Below are 24,381 nucleotides of genomic sequence, written 5' to 3' on the forward strand. Positions count from 1 at the left end.
GTGTCTCGCACCGCCGTTATTAGGCGGTGCACCTCTCTGGTGCTGACTGTTCGTCAGCGTAGCGGTCTCTCGGCATCTAAGCCGACCCTGATCGTTGGCTGGGGCAGCCATTTCTGAGACCTACAAGTGTACTCAAGTGCCTTCCCCATCGGGAATCAGAGCACATTTAGTCAGACCTGTTGGCGCCTTTTTTTCTTGGGCTTTCAGGCACCAGGTTACGGCCCAGTAGGTCTGTCACTCTGCAGCTCGAATTAGTCTGCATACTTTTTCGAAGCACTTTCCAAGGCATGCTCATGCTTGGCAGACGTGGGCTCAGCAGACGCATTTTTCCGGCGTCTATCGCCCATTTGTGAAGTTAGGTTTGCCTGCTTCTCAGTTGTCTGGTTATTCCCACCCATGGACTGCTTTTGAACGTCCCATGGTTTGGGTCTCCCATAAGGAACGATAAAGAAAAAGAGAATTTTGTTTACTTACCGTAAATTCTTTTTCTTATAGTTCCGTCATGGGAGACCCAGCACCCTCCCTATTGCCTATTGGCAAGTTTCTTGTTCCGTGTGTCTTCACCGGCTGTTATTGTTGTAGACTGAGGTTCCGGTTCTTCCGGATTTTACTCTGTCTCTTCTTGTGGGTGGATGTCCTCCTTCAGCTTTTGCACCAAACTGGCTAGATCTGGCTGGCAGGGGGTGTATATGCTAGGAGGGAGGAGCTACACGTTTTTGAGTGTAGTAACTTTGTGTGTCCTCCGGGGGCAGTAGCATACACCCATGGTTTGGGTCTCCCATGACGGAACTATAAGAAAAAGAATTTACGGTAAGTAAACAAAATTCTCTTTTTTTTCTGAAATGTTAAAAAGGGAGCAGTAGGGGAAGTTCCAGAAATGGCCCCTCCAATTATTAGAGCATAGCATATATGGTACTGTCATTATGTACCTCTGATCAGAATATACCTTCAAAATGTATGTAGCCCTTGAGTGTGGTACAATCACAAAATTTTCACTTGGACAAAAAAGGTTGTGGATCTCTGGTGTTGATACTACTAAACAGATTTGGACTTTGTACCTAACCTTAAGCAAACGAGAGCTGTTTTTCCTTACTTTTTACCATATTCATGGTATGTATTTGTATGATTGAAACTTAAGTCTTATCTGCTTGTATTTTTTTCCCGTTCTCTTTAGGGTGCAGCGTTTGGTTTCAACGTGATTGCCACCAAAGCTGGAGAACAGCTTGCTCCTTTTATGTCACAGCTGGTCCCACGTTTGTATCGTTATCAGTTTGACCCCAACACTGGAATCCGCCAGGCTATGACAAGTATTTGGAATGCTCTAGTCACGGACAAGACCACGGTGAGTGTTCGCTAAGCAGCTTGTAGTAATTGGCCACTAGACAATGTTTACTTGCCATGATGTGGCATAGTAAGTCAACGCTGGGGGTACCCTGCTCAATAACCCTTCTGTTAGCAAGAGTTGCAAGACTCCAATTTGTGTATTAATCGCTAAGGGACAAAAATCAAGACTCATTTTTCACAATTTTGTTAGCAAAGAACAAGAGATTTTCTGTTTTTCATTATAAAATATCATATATCTCTTACTGTTATCATATTAGAATTTTTTTATATTGTAAGTTTTTGGTGTTAACATTTTAAAAATAATCTGAAAGTTGTTAAAAGTTAGAAAACCTTGTAAATTTATTTCCAGGTGGATAAGTATCTGACAGAGATTCTTCAAGATTTAATAAATAACCTAACAAGTAACCTATGGAGGATCCGTGAATCCAGGTATGTGGTAAGAATGTATGAGCAAGCAGGCCACAGAATTACTACTACGTCAACAAACTTTGGATACATTTCCCAAGCAATATAAGAAACTGAAATATACAGTATCTTATCTGTGAAATCTGCTTCTTTCTTCATTTATTGGCCACTGGTTCTCCTTCCTCTTGTTTCGTGAACTTATTATTCACAGCTAAAATTTGTCCTTTTGAAGACCAGCACACTGATTGGATTAGAGCTGCCTATTGAAGTGTAGAAGGAATAAATCCAACAGATATCAATTTAACTAAAACCTCTAATTGATACATTAATATCAAAGTATCTAGTAATTGCTTGGTGTCCAAGGAGCTCTAATTAGAACTGTGGACTTGCTATTGTTAATAGTAATGGTCGAATTTCTGGGGTTTCTCCTTGTTGCAGCTGTTTAGCATTAAATGACTTACTACGTGGACGACAGCTTGATGATGTTGTCGACAAACTTCCAGAGATATGGGAGACGCTCTTCAGAGTCCAAGATGATATTAAGGTATTCTTGAGTTGTGGATGTGATACTCTCAGCTACATGGCACAAACCACATTGTGCACAGGTACCTAACAATTCACACACTACTTACATCATTGATTGAGGGACCCAATGAGGTATTTACATGAGTTGAGTAATTTTCATACAGTTGATTTGTATTCACATTCTTGCTATTTTCCTTTATTTCTCACCAGGAGTCAGTCCGGAAAGCAGCAGAACTGGCTTTGAAAACTCTGAGCAAGGTATACTTCTGTCTCCACCATTACCCTTGTAAAATACACTATACACTTGTCAATTGAATTGTAATTAGTCCAGGAGCTATATATAGCAAATCCACCATAAAATGCATGTTCATTTCATTGGGAAGATATAAAATGTGCTGATGGACATCACCCTTACATCTGTTGTTTGAGTGCTGTCTTGAATCTATCTTTTGACCTGGGATGTTGCAGTTACCATGGTTTATCGGTAGGAAGGAGCTGTGGAAAACCAGCACAATAGGGGCTTAACCGATAAACAACAAAATATTTAGAATTAGGTGCACTCACCTAAAGGGGTTATGTCAGTCACAACTCCTGTAATTGCGTGTTTTCTGAAATGGAACAGCTGCAGCCCTAAAAGGTCAAGTCGAAAACAGTCGGAGAAGGAATCGGGTATCTTGCAATAGCGTGGCAACTCACCATGGTTTGGCAAGTCCTATACTTGCATATTTAACCAGTTCAAGACTAGACTATTTACTCGCATTCCTCACCAGGCACATTTTCAGGGTTTTTTTTCCTCTACATGTGGTTTAAAGACTTGTAAAAATGTTCTTGTTCAGATATTCAAGCAGTTTTGCTTATTTTTTTGTGATACATGGGGTTTCATTTTTCTGTTACGATCATATTCTCTTTTCTATTTTTTTTTTCTTTTATTGCTGATATCAGGTAATATATATCAAGTAAGAATAGGTAATGGAAATAAGGATCTGTTTTTCCCATTTTTTAGGGATACAAAGGACAACCAAAATTCATTTAAAAAATGTATTTTCCAATTCAGTAACAAATATTTTCATATATTGGACACTTTTTTTTAAGGGGGTGGGAATAGTAATGAAGATTTAAACTGACAGTGGCATTTTTAATGCTTTTTACCTGCTATTTTTTAATTCTTATATTTTAACTGGGGCTGGTAATTAGCCCGTTATAAGGAAAATTCAGGCTGCATAGCAGAGCTGTCTTGGTTTGCTATGACCCAGTAGCCCCTATTCTCTTCCTATACACAGCGATTAGCGCTTCATATTACTATATACACAGGGTTCTGTGTATATAGCAATGGAAAAGGCACAAATGGTAATAAACTGTGCTTTATCTATGGGGACTCCGGTTTTTGCAGCGACATTTTAAAACGTCACTGCTGAGTCGGAGCCGGATCTCTCAGATAATTCAAGTCTGTGAGCGGTCCGGAGGCAGTTAAGGAAGAATAAGTACAAACTTTTTCCTTGCTTATTTACAGGTGGAGGGGAACAAACACATATTGTTCTGATAGTTTAGGCTTTCTTAGGTTATCTACATGAAAATGTACCTGCCTCTTATTAAAAACAAAGTAGAAAATGAAATAGTATTGGTTGGTCAAGTGATGATTAAACGTCTCTGTCACCAGATTTCACAATATCAACTACATTATTAAATAGATCTTTTACTTGTGAATACATTTTTACAGCCATTTAACAATCGCTGTATAATCCTGGCATTAAAATGTACATTTTATAAGTCTAGCTAGAGCTAAACTCATAAAATACTCTTTCTTTATCGTTCCTATGGGAGACCCAGACAATGGGTGTTTTAGCTTCTGCCTCCGGAGGACACACAAAGTACTACACTTAAAAGTGTAGCTCCTCCCTCTGAGCTTATACACCCCCTGGAGAACCAGATCTAGCCAGTTTATCGCTTTGTGTTCAGGAGGCATACATCCACACATGCATTCTCATCTGATTTTTGATTTTTGGAAAGAGTTTGAAGAAAAGCGGGTCCAAGTCTGGATCCCCGGCATGTCCCTTCTCACCCCACTGTGTCGGTGGTGTTGTAAGGTTGATTCCAAGGCTGGAGCCTTACATGCCGCGCTCCTTCACCATCCCTCCTGGGCTCTGGCTTGAAGTGGGAGCCAGCACGGTTCTCCATGCTTGGCAGGAGACCGGTCTCCATCCGCAGCCCTTCAGGATCCTGCTGGACCGGAGCACTCATCCCCAGGGACTTGGAACCCTGCGTCTCAGCAAGCTAAGTACCTGAGGCGTTTATGTATTGGGGGTCCCTGTACTTTATTGTTGTGGGAGAGTGTGGTGATTGTGTTTTATGACATTTCCGGTGGGTTCTCTGGCTGTTGCCTGAGAACCGCGCCGATGGTGCCTGCGCACCGGCCGCACCGCTCAAATTTAGGCCCCGGCTTCGCCGAAGGCCTAGTTTCGGTTTCTCTGCCCTCGCATGTCACTCATGCAGAGGGACAGGCTCGGCTCCGCCCGGCGGCCGTTCTGCACAGGGGAGGGACACTCCTCACTGCAGTGTATGTCCCCTCCCCTGTAGGTCTCTATGGCCCTTTAGATCCCGCTCCTCAAGCAAGTCCCGCCCCCTCTCTTCGCTCCGGCGGCCATTTTCTCAGCGTTTCCCCTGCGATCAGTCATTGCAGCGCTGGTCTGCAGCATCCCTGCTGAGGTGCTGTGCTTGGGGGTCCGGGCTTCGGGATCTGGAGGGCACACAACACCGCTCCAGCGGTCTGGTAAGCCACAACCTCTGGTTGTGGACCTCTGTATATACTCTCTGGGGGTCATTCTCTGGCAGAGCCCCTACTCCAGCAGCATGTCTCACACGAGGAGCAAGGCTCCAAAGCTGTATTCAGTATGCACTGCATGTAAGCTCCTACTGCCTGAATCGAGCACCTATCCACATTGTGATGCCTGCTCTAACCTGACGGTGCCTCAGCCTGGAGTCCCACTCCCAGTGGTCTCTCAGGCTGCTCCTGTTTCTGTGGCTGATCCCCCGGCTTGGGTAGAATCCTTTTCTAGGTCTATCTCCCAGTCTTTTGCCGACTCCTTGGGACTTCTGTCCAGGACTTTGCTGAATATGCATCAGCCCCCCTCACAGGGTGCCTCTGCTGCTAGGGGTCTCTCAGGACCGGAGCTCACAGAGGATTCATCATCTGGTCCCAGACCCCGTCCTTCTAAGAAGAGACACAGGGTTCCCTCTCCTTCCTCGTTCCGCGGCTCTGATTCAGGAGCTGACTCGCAGGACGAGGAGGATGCCTTTACGGGGGGCTCGGAGGCTAACTCTATGTACCCCATTGATCTGTCCGAAAGTGACTCAGATGTTAGTGATTTGATTGCGTCCATTAATTCTGTACTGGATCTCAATCCGCCAGTATCAGAGGAACAACCCTCTCTGGCAGAAAAGCACCAGTTTACCTCGCCTAAAAGGGCAAAGAGTGTGTTCTTTAACCACTCCAGTTTTCAGGCCGCTGTGACCAAGCCCAGGGCCTGTCCTGACAAACGCTTCCCAAAGCGTGGTTCTGATGACCGTTTTCCCTTTCCACCTGAGGTGGTCAAGGAGTGGGCTCATTCCCCAAAGGTAGACTCCCCGGTGTCTAGACTCTCAGCCCGGACCGTTGTATCGGTGGCTGATGGCACCTCTCTTAAGGATTCCACTGACCGCCAGATTGACCTTCTGGCCAAATCTGTATATGAAGCGGCAGGGGCCTCGTTCTCCCCGACTTTTGCCGCAGTGTGGGCTCTCAAAGCCATCTCTGCTTCACTAGAGGGGATGCATTCCCTCGCCAGGGAATCTATGCCCGAAATGGTTACCTTAACTTCCCAAGCTTCAGCATTTTAATCCTATGCCATGTCTGCCATGCTGGAGGCTTCTCACCGCACTGCGGTGGCTTCGGCTAATTCCCTCGCTATCCGCAGGATCTTGTGGCTTCGAGAGTGGAAGGCAGATGCTTCTTCAAAGAAGTACCTTGCTGGCCTCCCTTTTGCTGGGTCCCGGCTGTTCGTTGAACAGCTGGATGAAATTATTAAGGAAGCTACTGGCGGGAAGAGTACTTCCATGCCACAAACTAAAACCAGGAAACCTGTCCAGGGCAGGAATCAGTCGAGGTTTCGTTCCTGTCGTTCCTCCAACTGGTCGTCCTCTAAGCCCTCGGCCTCGTCCACTAACTCAGCCAAGGACCAGAAATCCAACTGGCGCCCAAAAGCGCGTCCACAAATGACCGCAGGAGGTGCTGCCGCCAAGGCAGCGTCCTCGTGACTATCTGCCCGCTTCAGCAACATCCTTAGTCGATGGCAGGCTTTCCCACTTTGGCGACGCGTGGTTTCAACACGTCTTTGATCAGTGGGTGTGGGATATCATCTCCCACGGCTACAGGATAGAATTCTCTTCCAGCCCGCCAAACAGATTTTTTCTGTCAACTCCCCCCTGCTCCAAGGCCGCCGCCTTCTCTCAGGCCGTGGCATCCTTGCAGGCCAATGGAGTAATTGTACCGGTTCCCGCCCGAGAACGGTTCAGAGGTTTCTACTCAAATCTCTTCCTAGTCCCCAAAAAGGACGGTTTCTTCCGGCCCATCCTGGATCTCAAGCTTCTCAACAAGCATGTTCAGGTGCGGCATTTTCGCATGGAGTCTCTGCGATCAGTCATTGCCTCAATGACCCAAGGGGATTTCCTGGCATCCATCGACATCAGAGATGCCTATCTGCATGTGCCAATTGCAGTTTCACACCAGCGTTGGCTACGTTTTGCAATTGAAGAGGAACATTTCCAATTCGTGGCTCTCCCCTTCGGATTAGCCACGGCCCCTCGGGTATTCACCAAGGTCATGGCAGCAGTGATTGCGGTTCTGCACCTCCAGGGGTTGGCAGTGATTCCTTACCTGGACGACCTTCTAGTCAAGGCTTCATCCAGCGCAGACTGTCAGCGGAGTGTCTCGCTCACTCTCGCCACTCTAGCCCAATTCGGGTGGCTTGTCAATCTTCCCAAATCCACTCTGACTCCGACCCAGAGTCTCACGTACCTAGGGATGCAGTTCGAGACTCTGCCGGCACTTGTGACGTTGCCCTTAGTCAAACAGCAGTCCCTCCAACTGGCGGTGCGCTCTCTGCTGAGGCCCCGCCGTTATACCCTCAGGCGCCTGATGCAGGTGCTGGGTCAGATGGTGGCGTCCATGGAGGCTGTTCCCTTTGCCCAGTTCCATCTGCGTCCCCTGCAGCTGGACATTCTCCGCTGTTGGGACAAGCGGCCTTCCTCCTTGCACAGGTTAGTGGCTCTGTCGCCACAGACCAGGAGCTCTCTTCAGTGGTGGCTTCGGCCCCTCTCTCTGTCTCAGGGGCGCTCCTTTCTGGCCCCGTCCTGGGTGATTCTCACCACGGATGCCAGTCTATCCGGCTGGGGAGCGGTATGTCGCCACCACCGAGCGCAGGGCACTTGGACTCCGTCCGAGTCAGCCCTTTCGATCAATGTGCTGGAAACCAGAGCCGTGCTTCTGGCTCTCCTAGCTTTTCACCACCTGTTGGCGGGCAAGCACATCCGAGTCCAGTCAGACAACGCGACAGCGGTTGCCTACATCAATCACCAAGGCGGGACACGCAGCCGCCTGGCAATGTTGGAGGTACAACGCATCCTTCAATGGGCGGAGGACTCCAAGTCCACCATATCCGCAGTCCACATTCCAGGCGTGGAAAACTGGGAGGCAGATTATCTCAGCCGTCAAACCGTGGACAGTGGCGAGTGGTCCCTGCACCCGGCAGTTTTTCAGTCAATCTGCCGCAAATGGGGCACTCCGGACGTGGACCTAATGGCATCCCGTCACAACAACAAAGTTCCCGTTTACGTGGCTCGCTCCCACGATCCTCAGGCATTCGCCGCGGACGCTCTGGTTCAAGACTGGTCCCAGTTTCGTCTGTCCTACGTGTTTCCCCCTCTAGCTCTCTTGCCCAGAGTCCTGCGCAAGATCAGAATGGAGGGCCGTCGAGTCATCCTCATTGCTCCGGACTGGCCCAGGTGAGCTTGGTACCCAGACCTGCTTCATCTGTCCGTAGAGGTGCCGTGGCATCTTCCGGACCGTCCAGACCTTCTCTCACAAGGTCCGTTTTTCCGCCAGAATTCTGCGGCTCTCAGATTGACGGCGTGGCTCTTGAGTCCTGGATCTTGACGGCTTCTGGTATCCCTCCTGAAGTCATCTCCACTATGACTCGGGCCCGTAAGTCTTCCTCCGCCAAGATCTATCACAGGACTTGGAAAATTTTCCTGTCCTGGTGTCGCACTTCCGGCCATCCTCCTTGGCCATTCTCCTTGCTGACCCTTCTGTCTTTTCTACAGTCCGGTCTGCAGCTAGGACTGTCCCTCAACTCTCTCAAGGGACAAGTCTCAGCTCTGTCAGTACTGTTCCAGCGGCGTCTCGCTCGGCTGGCTCAGGTCCGCACCTTCATGCAAGGCGCGTCTCACATCATTCCGCCTTACCGGCGGCCCTTGGATCCCTGGGACCTTAATTTGGTTCTCACGGTTTTGCAGAAACCCCCCTTTGAGCCTCTTAGGGAGGTCTCTTTGCATCGTCTTTCTCAGAAAGTGGTCTTTCTAGTGGCCATAACTTCCCTCAGGAGAGTCTCCGATTTGGCTGCGCTCTCTTCGGAGTCACCTTTTTTGATTTTTCATCAAGATAAGGTGGTTCTCCGTCCGACTCTGGACTTTTTTCCTAAGGTGGTCTCTCCTTTCCACCTTAACCAGGACATTACCCTACCTTCCTTTTGTCTGGCTCCTGTTCATCGCTTTGAAAAAGCGTTGCATACTCTGGATCTGGTGCGTGCTCTCCGGATCTATGTGTCTCGCACCGCTGCTCTTAGGCGGTGCACCTCTCTTTTTGTGCTAACCACAGGTCGGCGCAAGGGCCTTTCTGCTTCTAATTCGACCTTAGCCCGTTGGATTAGGTCGACCATTTCGGATGCCTATCAGTGTTCTCAGGTGCCTCCCCTGCCGGGGATCAAGGCACACTCGACCAGAGCTGTCGGTGCCTTTTGGGCTTTCAGGCACCAGGCTACGGCTCAACAAGTCTGTCAGGCTGCCACTTGGACTAGCCTGCATACCTTTTCAAAGCACTACCAAGTGCATGCTCATGCTTCGGCAGATGCGAGCTTGGGCAGACGCATCCTTCAGGTGGCTGTCGCCCATTTGCGAAGTTAGGCTCCGCCTACTTCTTAGTTTTTCTGTTTATTCCCACCCATGGACTGCTTTGAGATGTCCCATTGTCTGGGTCTCCCATAGGAACGATAAAGAAAAAGAGAATTTTGTTTACTTACCGTAAATTCTTTTTCTTATAGTTCCGTATTGGGAGACCCAGCACCCTTCCTGTTGCCTGTTGGCAATTTTCTTGTTCCGCGTGTTATCACTGGCTGTTGTCGTGAACAGAGTCTCCGGTTGTTCCGGTTCTTGCTCTGTTTTACTTGTGGGTGGCTATTCTCCTTCAGCTTTTGCACTAAACTGGCTAGATCTGGTTCTCCAGGGGGTGTATAAGCTCAGAGGGAGGAGCTACACTTTTAAGTGTAGTACTTTGTGTGTCCTCCGGAGGCAGAAGCTAAACACCCATTGTCTGGGTCTCCCAATACGGAACTATAAGAAAAAGAATTTACGGTAAGTAAACAAAATTCTCTTTTTTTATTATAAATGGTGAAAACGTTCAAAAAGTTTTATAAGTACATCATTCTCATCATGTCTAAGAGATCTAGTTTATAATGTATAATGTTTATGTTGTAAAATATGATGATGGGGATCTGCTTTAATGAATTCATTATCACTTTAATCCTGAGTATTTCATCCTGCGTATTCTCCTTTGCACTATAAGGTATGCATAAGGATGTGTGAACCGTGCAAGGGGGCAGCTGGTCAGAAAACAATTGCTGTTCTTTTACCGTGCCTTCTGGACAAGGGTATTATGAGCACAGTGACCGAGGTCCGGGCTCTTAGGTAAGTGGACTAGAGTAAGAGAAGAAAAAAAAAAAAAAGAAATCCAAAAATAACCTTAGCCTTTTATTCTGTCCATAGAGGTAGCTCACTAGTTCATCCTGTAATTACAGCAGACTCTTCATTCTTTTTTTTTTTTTTTTTTTAACAAGCCATCAATACCAAAAGTAACCTGTAGCTTTGTAAAGAGCTATATTACAGTATGTAAATCTGCTACTAAACTCCAAGAACAGAGCACTAGCTAGATATGGTATCATAAGCTAGTTGTTTTCACTTTGTTTTCTGTAACATTTATTAGCCATTATATTAACTTATTGTCTTTCACTCTTCCATCTAGTATCAACACATTGGTTAAAATCAGTAAAAGTGCCGGAGAATTATTGAAACCTCATACCCCAAAACTCATCCCAGCTCTGCTGGAATCTTTGAGTGTTTTAGAACCTCAGGTGCTGAATTATCTAAGTCTCCGAGCTACAGATCAGGAAAAGGTAAGCATTAGCATCATCTAGTGCCCTATATATCTGAATGAGATCTTATACAGCTTGAATTAAATGCTAGTGCCTTTAAAAGTCTGTCATATCACATTATTTTAGATTCGGGAACAAGGCAGGTTCGCTTCTGGCACGAATGGCAAAGGGAATAACTCCTTTAACATCCATAACTCATTTGAGGGACCCATCTGGGGCTAGCCACAATGACCCAAAGAAAGTCAATGACATATTTGGAGAATTCTACAAAAAACTGTATGAACAAGGGCCAGCAAATGACACAGAAGGAGGCAACTTCCTAAACAATCTGTCATTACCCACAATTACGGAATCGGACAGGGAAATGTTAAATGCCCCAATAAAAGAGGAGGAAGTGAGAACAGTTGTGAAAAACCTTAAAAATAACAAGGCCCCGGGCCCCGATTGAATGACGGGGGAATTTTATAAAATACTACAGGAAGATGTTATGTCCACTTTAGTAAAAGTTTTCAACTACACTCTCCAAAATAAAATTCTACTACAGTCTGGCCATATGGCGTATATAAAGGTAATACACAAACAAGGAAAAGACCCCTCGGACACTTCATCATACAGGCCCATATCGCTGATAAATCAAGACATTAAAATAATTTCTAAAATCCTGGCAGACCGGCTAGCATTGGTCCTCCCATCGATAGTAGGACCACATCAAGTGGGGTTCATTAAAAATAGGTCAGCAGTATTCAACATTCCCACAGTGTTGGCGGTACTAGATGGAACAAAAAGACCGGGCCTGATAAAGGGGAACCCTGCATTGGCCTTAGACGCAGAAAAGGCCTTTGACAATGTAAATTGGCATTGGTTAGGGCTAGTATTAGATAAATTTGGCATAATGGGTACTTTTCGGAACTATATGGAGGCACTTTACGCTACGCCTGAAGCTAGAATTTCCACAATGGGCTTTCTGTCAAAATCTTTTCAGCTACAGAAGGGGACCAGGCAGGGGTGCCCCCTCTCCCCTCTTCTGTTTGACTTGGCCCTTGAACCACTAGCCCAATACTTAATAAAATCAGATGATTTCTCAGGAATCAAGGTGGGGAATAGTGAGATAAAACTAACCTGCTTTGCAGAAGATATGCTTTTATTTATGTTAACACAAGGCCGGTCCTAATATTTATGGACACTCCCATTATACAATTATATCAACACTTGAAAAAACATATGAACTCATTTTTTCAAAAAAGGAGCAACAAAGTCCTACATATGATCCATATAAATTTTATTAATACACTCACTCAAACATAAAAAGATGTATGCAACAAACAGACAGAGATTAGCAGCATAATAGTATTGCACATATATCCGATCCACAAAAGTGACTAGTGCTGTGCAAAAATGCAATTAGTGATGCCCTATGAGGTCAGTGTAAGGGGTTCTAGGCCTAAACCAATTTACCACCAGAAATAATTAGCAGGCTGACCACCAACAACTAGACATCCAGAAACATCATATATTATTGCATACAAGATGAATATATAAATCACTAAATCACTACATGGGTCTGAATACTATATCACATTACCCAGTTTGCAAAAGAATGGTGGCCTTAGTCTCAATGCGTCCATAGATGGCGCTACAGTCCCATAAATACAAAGGACCGATATAATAGTAGTAAATTGAATACGTCGGCCGGTGCCTGCAGAACTACTCCCCCCGAGGGGAGGACATCATGTACTAGCAGACACCGAAAACCGGCCAAGTATGAGCACCAAAAAAACCACCATGCAAGAGCGTAACAATTACCTGGGAATGCTGTGAAAACACGCTGCTAGCCTCTTTCCCCGACGTACGTTTCGCTTCCCGCTTCTACGGGGGGCATGTCGGGCTGGAACAAGCGCCAAGATTAAATGGCGGCGGACATCCAATCAGATGCACTCACGGCGCCTGCGTCAGTCATGTTCCTCCCTTGATACAACGTAACTTCCTGTCGGGCGACTGTGGAACGCAGCCTGCGTGTCAAGCCTCCGGAAATGACCGACAGGCAAAGCTGCTCCACTTACTGCGCCCGGCATTTCAGTTCCGGGAGGTTACAGACCACTCAGGCGCACCGCATCTGAATAGCAAGTCCGCCGCATTATGGCACATACAATAAATGAAATTCTTCACCCATAGTGACTATTCATCATAAACTGACCGTAAAGAAATACAGATGTAATTGCAACATTATAATAGCTATCCCATTGGTTGCATCATTAGTTCCCTAACACTTACACAAATATTACATGCTGCTGTACAAAATACTCCCCATTAACTTTATTATAATTAATTCAAAATTTCCACAATAAATAGGAGACCATTTGTCCCAGCAACAATTATTATCAATATACATATTGCACCCAAGGGGAATCTTCAGAACAATAGAGGTGGATTTCCATCAACACCGACAACTTCAGATGATAATGCAATCTCTATAAGAAAAAGAACAGTCACATAAGTAAAGAATCACACAAATATAGGTTAAAAACACCTTGCACACACTTAGATCCATACCCAAACACAAATTAAAATCATTATAAAAAGGAATTGACAACAGGAGCCCAGAAACATGCTAAAATTCATAGACAGTTCATTATTGACCACTTTACATCAACCTTACAAAAACGCCCCGAATCCTAAGGTCTCATTTAGACCCTGTGGACTGAGTGTACCTAACCGATAGATCCAGCGGCTTTCTACTCTGGCTAGAATCTTGCCCAAATCTCCACCTCTAATCCCTAGATCCACCTGATCTATGGCCCTAACTTTTAACCCACCCGGATTGCAGTTGTGAAACTCTTTAAAATGTCGCGGGAGGGTTTTTAATTGTGTGCCATCCTCAGTTGTTTTTGCTTTGGCAATGTCTCGGCAATGTTCACGTACCCTGACTTTTATTTCGCGGGTCGTTAACCCCACATAGAGTTTTTTGCATGGACATTCACCAAGGTAGATGACTCCCCTTGATGAACATGTCAATTGCTTCCTTATAGTAAAGGTTTTTGACCCGTCAAAGTTGACAAAAGTTTTGGATTTAACCAAATTAGCGCAGGCTTTGCAAAGCCCACACGGAAAAAAGCCCTGGTCCGTTGCTGTAACTGGTCTCTTGAGTTTTACACTTGGATCAAAATGGCTGTGAACCAATGAATCCCTCAAGTTTTTAGATCTTCTTGCTGTGACCAATGGTTTAGGGGGTAAAATGCTTTTCAAGATTACATCCGAACGCAAAATATCCCAATGTTTCTGCAAAATCCCTTTCATCACAGCCCATTGATTATGGTAAGTTGTAATAAACCGTACAGGCCCCGATTTTTCCTTTCCAATTCTATTTCTACCAATATTTGAACTATTAGAAAATAGGAGCGCATTTCTAGAGGAAGCTGTAGCCCGATGATATCCTCTTTTTATCATTTTCTTGCTATAGCCTCTCTCCAAGAACCTCTGAGCCAGATCACTAGATTGTTTATCAAAACTAAGTTGGTCAGAACAGATCCTTTTGGTTCTTAGAAATTGGCCTATTGGAATACCCGAAATCAATGTTCTCGGGTGAGAGGATGAGGCATGAAGAAGGCTATTAGTTGCCGTATCTTTTCTAAAGATAGAAGTTGACAACATGCCATTATCCTCAGTTCTAATGGCGATATCCAAAAAATCGAGCTCTCTTCCCTGTCTGAATGTTAATTTGATATTCTGTTCATTGTTGTTTAAGGTTCGCATCAACCCATCCAATTCAGATGGGGTGCCATCCCAAATGAACAGAATATCATCTATGTAGCGCATCCAGTTAAGGATGCGACTACATTCAGGGATAACATCACTCAAAAAAATGTCTCTCTCCCAGGCACCCAAAAACAAATTGGCATAAGAGGGGGCACATGCCGCCCCCATTGCCGTTCCCTGTGTCTGGAGAAAGATCTTGCCATCAAATGTAAATGCATTATGTGTTAATACAAATTCCAATAGTATCAGCAATAACTCCACCATAGATTTATCAATCGTGCTATTCCTCAGAAAAAATGTGGCTGCTCGTAAACCATCTGAATGTTTAATAGACGTATACAAGGACTCGACATCGGCCGTGACTAAGATCATATTTGGATTCAACTGAATCCCATCCAGTCTACAGAGGGCCGATGTCGTGTCCTTGATATACGATGGAAGTTCAGCAACCAACGGTTTAAGATAATAATCAATTATACCACAAATCATTTCACACAGCCCTCCATTACCTGCCACAATAGGTCTTCCGGGAGGGTCTGTGATATTTTTGTGAACTTTCGGGATCAAATAAAAAGTTGCCAAGCGAGGATGTAAGTTCTTCATAAAATCCAACAATTTTTTTGGTATTATTCCTTCATCAAAGGCTTGAGATAGAATTGACAAGAGTTCATCCTGAAAAATTGGAAGGGGATTAGACACTAATTTTTTGTAGCAATCTTTTACATTCAATAGTTTGTAGGCCTGTCGCTCATACATAGCGATCGGCCATACAACTATATTCCCGCCTTTATCGGCGCCTTTAAAGACTACGTCAGTCCATGACTGCAAATCCTTAAACGCTGCCCTTTCATTTCTAGACAAGTTGGAATGACCCCACTGGCCAGGTACCATTTGCTCGAATTCTTGTGTCACCATCCTTGTAAAGATCTCAATGGCTGGGCATGTATTAAAGGCAGGAAATTTACTAGATTTGTTCAATAAGTCATGCGGAAAACTACTTACTGCCTGAGGTGCACTTTCATCCTCTAAAGACTGTAATGTGGCCAACGCCTCCTTTTCCACCTCAGAGAAAGACTCCTCCGGTTGAAAGGATTTGCTGTATAACCTCCTAAAGAATAGTTTCCTTGAGAACAAATGTAAGTCTTTTACTGATGTAAACGTATCTGCAGAACATGAGGGAGAAAATGATAAACCTTTCTCTAACAATGATATATGTGATTCTGTCAAAATGTGATCAGAAAGGTTAATTACCTTGGGTTGTTGTTGTTCACCACCCTGATTTTTACCAAAAATCTCATATGATTTTTTATTATTAAATTTCTGCTTGTTCTTAGACCGCGTGTTGAAGGAGTGCCCCTGATCTGCTGACACACTGCCACTTGCTCCACTTGATGATACTGATTGTATAGAAGAGCTTCTTGACCGATTAAAAATTGGCTCCGACTTCCTGTATTGCCATCTAAAGACTCTATTGCCGTCATAATCTCCCACATCTCGCATATATTTCTTCTGCTTGTCAGTGCTTATTTCCCTCTCCCATTTTTCAAAGTCTTTATCTAACGAAGAGATGAAGTTCTGAAAAGACTCATTATTCATCTCTTTTTGCAAGGTTGACTGAATAGATTCAATTTCTTTTTCAATTTTACTCATGGTCAAAGAGTTTTTCTCAATAATAATTCGTATGAACTCTAATGAGCAGGTGGTCGCTGCTGCAATCCACCTTTGATTTAAATTTTCTTCCTCTAAATCAAAAGAGGGATAAATCTGAACCCTTAATCCCCTCGGTATTATTTTTTGATCATGGTAATTCTCCAATGAGGTGCGGGTCCACCATAATTTCATTTTTTTATATAGCATGTTTTTGTACCTCCTTGCCAAGTCCTTCTGTACCACACTACTATCCACACTTGCTGCACCATCTCTCTTAAAAATTCCTGAAGCTTTGGATTGCCAGGCTGTAAGCTTGGCCTCAAAATCCATATTGAAATGACCAATCTGTAATATAAACAGAAGCAGATAGGTTAACACAAGGCCGGTCCTAATATTTATGGACACTCCCATTATACAATTATATCAACACTTGAAAAAACATATGAACTCATTTTTTCAAAAAAGGAGCAACAAAGTCCTACATATGATCCATATAAATTTTATTAATACACTCACTCAAACATAAAAAGATGTATGCAACAAACAGACAGAGATTAGCAGCATAATAGTATTGCACATATATCCGATCCACAAAAGTGACTAGTGCTGTGCAAAAATGCAATTAGTGATGCCCTATGAGGTCAGTGTAAGGGGTTCTAGGCCTAAACCAATTTACCACCAGAAATAATTAGCAGGCTGACCACCAACAACTAGACATCCAGAAACATCATATATTATTGCATACAAGATGAATATATAAATCACTAAATCACTACATGGGTCTGAATACTATATCACATTACCCAGTTTGCAAAAGAATGGTGGCCTTAGTCTCAATGCGTCCATAGATGGCGCTACAGTCCCATAAATACAAAGGACCGATATAATAGTAGTAAATTGAATACGTCGGCCGGTGCCTGCAGAACTACTCCCCCCGAGGGGAGGACATCATGTACTAGCAGACACCGAAAACCGGCCAAGTATGAGCACCAAAAAAACCACCATGCAAGAGCGTAACAATTACCTGGGAATGCTGTGAAAACACGCTGCTAGCCTCTTTCCCCGACGTACGTTTCGCTTCCCGCTTCTACGGGGGGCATGTCGGGCTGGAACAAGCGCCAAGATTAAATGGCGGCGGACATCCAATCAGATGCACTCACGGCGCCTGCGTCAGTCATGTTCCTCCCTTGATACAACGTAACTTCCTGTCGGGCGACTGTGGAACGCAGCCTGCGTGTCAAGCCTCCGGAAATGACCGACAGGCAAAGCTGCTCCACTTACTGCGCCCGGCATTTCAGTTCCGGGAGGTTACAGACCACTCAGGCGCACCGCATCTGAATAGCAAGTCCGCCGCATTATGGCACATACAATAAATGAAATTCTTCACCCATAGTGACTATTCATCATAAACTGACCGTAAAGAAATACAGATGTAATTGCAACATTATAATAGCTATCCCATTGGTTGCATCATTAGTTCCCTAACACTTACACAAATATTACATGCTGCTGTACAAAATACTCCCCATTAACTCTATTGTTCTGAAGATTCCCCTTGGGTGCAATATGTATATTGATAATAATTGTTGCTGGGACAAATGGTCTCCTATTTATTGTGGAAATTTTGAATTAATAAAGTTAATGGGGAGTATTTTGTACAGCAGCATGTAATATTTGTGTAAGTGTTAGGGAACTAATGATGCAACCAATGGGATAGCTATTATAATGTTGCAATTACATCTGTATTTCTTTACGGTCAGTTTATGATGAATAGTCACTATGGGTGAAGAATTTCATTTATTGTATGTGCCATAATGCGGCGGACTTGCTATTCAGATGCGGTGCGCCTGAGTGGTCTGTAACCTCCCGGAACTGAAATGCCGGGCGCAGTAAGTGGAGCAGCTTTGCCTGTCGGTCATTTCCGGAGGCTTGACACGCAGGCTGCGTTCCACAGTCGCCCGACAGGAAGTTACGTTGTATCAAGGGAGGAACATGACTGACGCAGGCGCCGTGAGTGCATCTGATTGGATGTCCGCCGCCATTTAATCTTGGCGCTTGTTCCAGCCCGACATGCCCCCCGTAGAAGCGGGAAGCGAAACGTACGTCGGGGAAAGAGGCTAGCAGCGTGTTTTCACAGCATTCCCAGGTAATTGTTACGCTCTTGCATGGTGGTTTTTTTGGTGCTCATACTTGGCCGGTTTTCGGTGTCTGCTAGTACATGATGTCCTCCCCTCGGGGGGAGTAGTTCTGCAGGCACCGGCCGACGTATTCAATTTACTACTATTATATCGGTCCTTTGTATTTATGGGACTGTAGCGCCATCTATGGACGCATTGAGACTAAGGCCACCATTCTTTTGCAAACTGGGTAATGTGATATAGTATTCAGACCCATGTAGTGATTTAGTGATTTATATATTCATCTTGTATGCAATAATATATGATGTTTCTGGATGTCTAGTTGTTGGTGGTCAGCCTGCTAATTATTTCTGGTGGTAAATTGGTTTAGGCCTAGAACCCCTTACACTGACCTCATAGGGCATCACTAATTGCATTTTTGCACAGCACTAGTCACTTTTGTGGATCGGATATATGTGCAATACTATTATGCTGCTAATCTCTGTCTGTTTGTTGCATACATCTTTTTATGTTTGAGTGAGTGTATTAATAAAATTTATATGGATCATATGTAGGACTTTGTTGCTCCTTTTTTGAAAAAATGAGTTCATATGTTTTTTCAAGTGTTGATATAATTGTATAATGGGAGTGTCCATAAATATTAGGACCGGCCTTGTGTTAACCTATCTGCTTCTGTTTATATTACAGATTGGTCATTTCAATATGGATTTTGAGGCCAAGCTTACAGCCTGGCAATCCAAAGCTTCAGGAATTTTTAAGAGAGATGGTGCAGCAAGTGTGGATAGTAGTGTGGTACAGAAGGACTTGGCAAGGAGGTACAAAAACATGCTATATAAAAAAATGAAATTATGGTGGACCCGCACCTCATTGGAGAATTACCATGATCAAAAAATAATACCGAGGGGATTAAGGGTTCAGATTTATCCCTCTTTTGATTTAGAGGAAGAAAATTTAAATCAAAGGTGGATTGCAGCAGCGACCACCTGCTCATTAGAGTTCATACGAATTATTATTGAGAAAAACTCTTTGACCATGAGTAAAATTGAAAAAGAAATTGAATCTATTCAGTCAACCTTGCAAAAAGAGATGAATAATGAGTCTTTTCAGAACTTCATCTCTTCGTTAGATAAAGACTTTGAAAAATGGGAGAGGGAAATAAGCACTGACAAGCAGAAGAAATATATGCGAGATGTGGGAGATTATGACGGCAATAGAGTCTTTAGATGGCAATACAGGAAGTCGGAGCCAATTTTTAATCGGTCAAGAAGCTCTTCTATACAATCAGTATCATCAAGTGGAGCAAGTGGCAGTGTGTCAGCAGATCAGGGGCACTCCTTCAACACGCGGTCTAAGAACAAGCAGAAATTTAATAATAAAAAATCATATGAGATTTTTGGTAAAAATCAGGGTGGTGAACAACAACAACCCAAGGTAATTAACCTTTCTGATCACATTTTGACAGAATCACATATATCATTGTTAGAGAAAGGTTTATCATTTTCTCCCTCATGTTCTGCAGATACGTTTACATCAGTAAAAGACTTACATTTGTTCTCAAGGAAACTATTCTTTAGGAGGTTATACAGCAAATCCTTTCAACCGGAGGAGTCTTTCTCTGAGGTGGAAAAGGAGGCGTTGGCCACATTACAGTCTTTAGAGGATGAAAGTGCACCTCAGGCAGTAAGTAGTTTTCCGCATGACTTATTGAACAAATCTAGTAAATTTCCTGCCTTTAATACATGCCCAGCCATTGAGATCTTTACAAGGATGGTGACACAAGAATTCGAGCAAATGGTACCTGGCCAGTGGGGTCATTCCAACTTGTCTAGAAATGAAAGGGCAGCGTTTAAGGATTTGCAGTCATGGACTGACGTAGTCTTTAAAGGCGCCGATAAAGGCGGGAATATAGTTGTATGGCCGATCGCTATGTATGAGCGACAGGCCTACAAACTATTGAATGTAAAAGATTGCTACAAAAAATTAGTGTCTAATCCCCTTCCAATTTTTCAGGATGAACTCTTGTCAATTCTATCTCAAGCCTTTGATGAAGGAATAATACCAAAAAAATTGTTGGATTTTATGAAGAACTTACATCCTCGCTTGGCAACTTTTTATTTGATCCCGAAAGTTCACAAAAATATCACAGACCCTCCCGGAAGACCTATTGTGGCAGGTAATGGAGGGCTGTGTGAAATGATTTGTGGTATAATTGATTATTATCTTAAACCGTTGGTTGCTGAACTTCCATCGTATATCAAGGACACGACATCGGCCCTCTGTAGACTGGATGGGATTCAGTTGAATCCAAATATGATCTTAGTCACGGCCGATGTCGAGTCCTTGTATACGTCTATTAAACATTCAGATGGTTTACGAGCAGCCACATTTTTTCTGAGGAATAGCACGATTGATAAATCTATGGTGGAGTTATTGCTGATACTATTGGAATTTGTATTAACACATAATGCATTTACATTTGATGGCAAGATCTTTCTCCAGACACAGGGAACGGCAATGGGGGCGGCATGTGCCCCCTCTTATGCCAATTTGTTTTTGGGTGCCTGGGAGAGAGACATTTTTTTGAGTGATGTTATCCCTGAATGTAGTCGCATCCTTAACTGGATGCGCTACATAGATGATATTCTGTTCATTTGGGATGGCACCCCATCTGAATTGGATGGGTTGATGCGAACCTTAAACAACAATGAACAGAATATCAAATTAACATTCAGACAGGGAAGAGAGCTCGATTTTTTGGATATCGCCATTAGAACTGAGGATAATGGCATGTTGTCAACTTCTATCTTTAGAAAAGATACGGCAACTAATAGCCTTCTTCATGCCTCATCCTCTCACCCGAGAACATTGATTTCGGGTATTCCAATAGGCCAATTTCTAAGAACCAAAAGGATCTGTTCTGACCAACTTAGTTTTGATAAACAATCTAGTGATCTGGCTCAGAGGTTCTTGGAGAGAGGCTATAGCAAGAAAATGATAAAAAGAGGATATCATCGGGCTACAGCTTCCTCTAGAAATGCGCTCCTATTTTCTAATAGTTCAAATATTGGTAGAAATAGAATTGGAAAGGAAAAATCGGGGCCTGTACGGTTTATTACAACTTACCATAATCAATGGGCTGTGATGAAAGGGATTTTGCAGAAACATTGGGATATTTTGCGTTCGGATGTAATCTTGAAAAGCATTTTACCCCCTAAACCATTGGTCACAGCAAGAAGATCTAAAAACTTGAGGGATTCATTGGTTCACAGCCATTTTGATCCAAGTGTAAAACTCAAGAGACCAGTTACAGCAACGGACCAGGGCTTTTTTCCGTGTGGGCTTTGCAAAGCCTGCGCTAATTTGGTTAAATCCAAAACTTTTGTCAACTTTGACGGGTCAAAAACCTTTACTATAAGGAAGCAATTGACATGTTCATCAAGGGGAGTCATCTACCTTGGTGAATGTCCATGCAAAAAACTCTATGTGGGGTTAACGACCCGCGAAATAAAAGTCAGGGTACGTGAACATTGCCGAGACATTGCCAAAGCAAAAACAACTGAGGATGGCACACAATTAAAAACCCTCCCGCGACATTTTAAAGAGTTTCACAACTGCAATCCGGGTGGGTTAAAAGTTAGGGCCATAGATCAGGTGGATCTAGGGATTAGAGGTGGAGATTTGGGCAAGATTCTAGCCAGAGTAGAAAGCCGCTGGATCTATCGGTTAGGTACACTCAGTCCACAGGGTCTAAATGAGACCTTAGGATTCGGGGCGTTTTTGTAAGGTTGATGTAAAGTGGTCAATAATGAACTGTCTATGAATTTTAGCATGTTTCTGGGCTCCTGTTGTCAATTCCTTTTTATAATGATTTTAATTTGTGTTTGGGTATGGATCTAAGTGTGTGCAAGGTGTTTTTAACCTATATTTGTGTGATTCTTTACTTATGTGACTGTTCTTTTTCTTATAGAGATTGCATTATCATCTGAAGTTGTCGGTGTTGATGGAAATCCACCTCTATTGTTCTGAAGATTCCCCTTGGGTGCAATATGTATATTGATAATAATTGTTGCTGGGACAAATGGTCTCCTATTTATTGTGGAAATTTTGAATTAATTATAATAAAGTTAATGGGGAGTATTTTGTACAGCAGCATGTAATATTTGTGTAAGTGTTAGGGAACTAATGATGCAACCAATGGGATAGCTATTATAATGTTGCAATTACATCTGTATTTCTTTACGGTCAGTTTATGATGAATAGTCACTATGGGTGAAGAATTTCATTTATTGTATGTGCCATAATGCGGCGGACTTGCTATTCAGATGCGGTGCGCCTGAGTGGTCTGTAACCTCCCGGAACTGAAATGCCGGGCGCAGTAAGTGGAGCAGCTTTGCCTGTCGGTCATTTCCGGAGGCTTGACACGCAGGCTGCGTTCCACAGTCGCCCGACAGGAAGTTACGTTGTATCAAGGGAGGAACATGACTGACGCAGGCGCCGTGAGTGCATCTGATTGGATGTCCGCCGCCATTTAATCTTGGCGCTTGTTCCAGCCCGACATGCCCCCCATAGAAGCGGGAAGCGAAACGTACGTCGGGGAAAGAGGCTAGCAGCGTGTTTTCACAGCATTCCCAGGTAATTGTTACGCTCTTGCATGGTGGTTTTTTTGGTGCTCATACTTGGCCGGTTTTCGGTGTCTGCTAGTACATGATGTCCTCCCCTCGGGGGGAGTAGTTCTGCAGGCACCGGCCGACGTATTCAATTTACTACTATTATATCGGTCCTTTGTATTTATGGGACTGTAGCGCCATCTATGGACGCATTGAGACTAAGGCCACCATTCTTTTGCAAACTGGGTAATGTGATATAGTATTCAGACCCATGTAGTGATTTAGTGATTTATATATTCATCTTGTATGCAATAATATATGATGTTTCTGGATGTCTAGTTGTTGGTGGTCAGCCTGCTAATTATTTCTGGTGGTAAATTGGTTTAGGCCTAGAACCCCTTACACTGACCTCATAGGGCATCACTAATTGCATTTTTGCACAGCACTAGTCACTTTTGTGGATCGGATATATGTGCAATACTATTATGCTGCTAATCTCTGTCTGTTTGTTGCATACATCTTTTTATGTTTGAGTGAGTGTATTAATAAAATTTATATGGATCATATGTAGGACTTTGTTGCTCCTTTTTTGAAAAAATGAGTTCATATGTTTTTTCAAGTGTTGATATAAATGCTTTTATTTATGTCAGACCCAGACAACCATCTGAAGAACGTAATAGACAAACTGGCGTACTTTGGCTCCTTTTCAGGCTACAGGATAAACATTAGTAAATGTCAGATTCTTTATTTGACACCCCTGGGAAATAGGCAAGGTGAGGGAATAGAAGTAGCCATAGCCCCCCACTACATCACTTATTTAGGAATTAAAATAGGCAGAGACTCAATGTCATTATATAGACTTAACTATCCACACCTAATTGAAAAAATAACTAAAGAGCTAGATAGGTGGAAAAATCTTTCCCTGGCCCTGTTTGGCAGAGCACATCTGATAAAGATGATCAGTTTCTCCCGCTTGCTCTATCCTCTACAAACTATTCCCTTACTGCTGAAACACGCCGATATCAACAAGTTGCAAAAAGCGTTTGTAAAATTTTTATGGCAGGGAAAGAGACCAAGAGTATCCTACTCAAAGCTGTGTCTACAGAAAAAAGATGGAGGGGTACAAATGCCCATGATTAGATTGTACAACTTAGCGGCGCTTGCCAGACATATAAAAGACTGGACCAATGGGACAACCTTCTTTTCTAACGTTCAGCTGGAGAGGGAGCTAACAAGCCTTTTTAACTTGGTAGCGGTATTACATATGAAGCTAGATAAAATACCAACGTATGTGAAACAGAGCTGTTTAATAAAGGACACGGTGGGGGCCTGGAGAGCACTGAGAAAACTGTATAGACTCCCTTATTGTCTTACAAAATTTACCCCGTTGTGGGAGGATCCAAAGTTTATTCAAGGGTCTCAAAACAAATTATTTCAAGGATGGAAGCAGAGAGGGATACGGAGGTTGGGTGATTTACTGAAAACGGAGGAAGGGAGAGTTCT

The 24,381-nt window shown here is 43.7% G+C and overlaps 1 protein-coding gene across 2 annotated transcripts in view; it reads left to right on the top strand.

The window, feature by feature from the left end:
• ECPAS (Ecm29 proteasome adaptor and scaffold) overlaps positions 1–24,381 on the top strand; it is a 286,613-nt gene that overhangs the window by 196,119 nt on the left and 66,113 nt on the right. For both annotated transcript variants that reach the window (XM_075316050.1, XM_075316054.1), the window contains 6 exons: positions 1,175–1,342; positions 1,694–1,773; positions 2,188–2,293; positions 2,485–2,532; positions 10,145–10,266; positions 10,601–10,751. In XM_075316050.1, coding sequence (XP_075172165.1) covers positions 1,175–1,342; positions 1,694–1,773; positions 2,188–2,293; positions 2,485–2,532; positions 10,145–10,266; positions 10,601–10,751 — 675 coding nt within the window. The remainder of the gene's footprint in view (positions 1–1,174; positions 1,343–1,693; positions 1,774–2,187; positions 2,294–2,484; positions 2,533–10,144; positions 10,267–10,600; positions 10,752–24,381) is intronic.

This window comes from Anomaloglossus baeobatrachus, chromosome 1 (genome assembly GCF_048569485.1).
Source record: "Anomaloglossus baeobatrachus isolate aAnoBae1 chromosome 1, aAnoBae1.hap1, whole genome shotgun sequence".
In the NCBI taxonomy this organism is placed as follows: Eukaryota; Metazoa; Chordata; class Amphibia; order Anura; family Aromobatidae; genus Anomaloglossus; species Anomaloglossus baeobatrachus.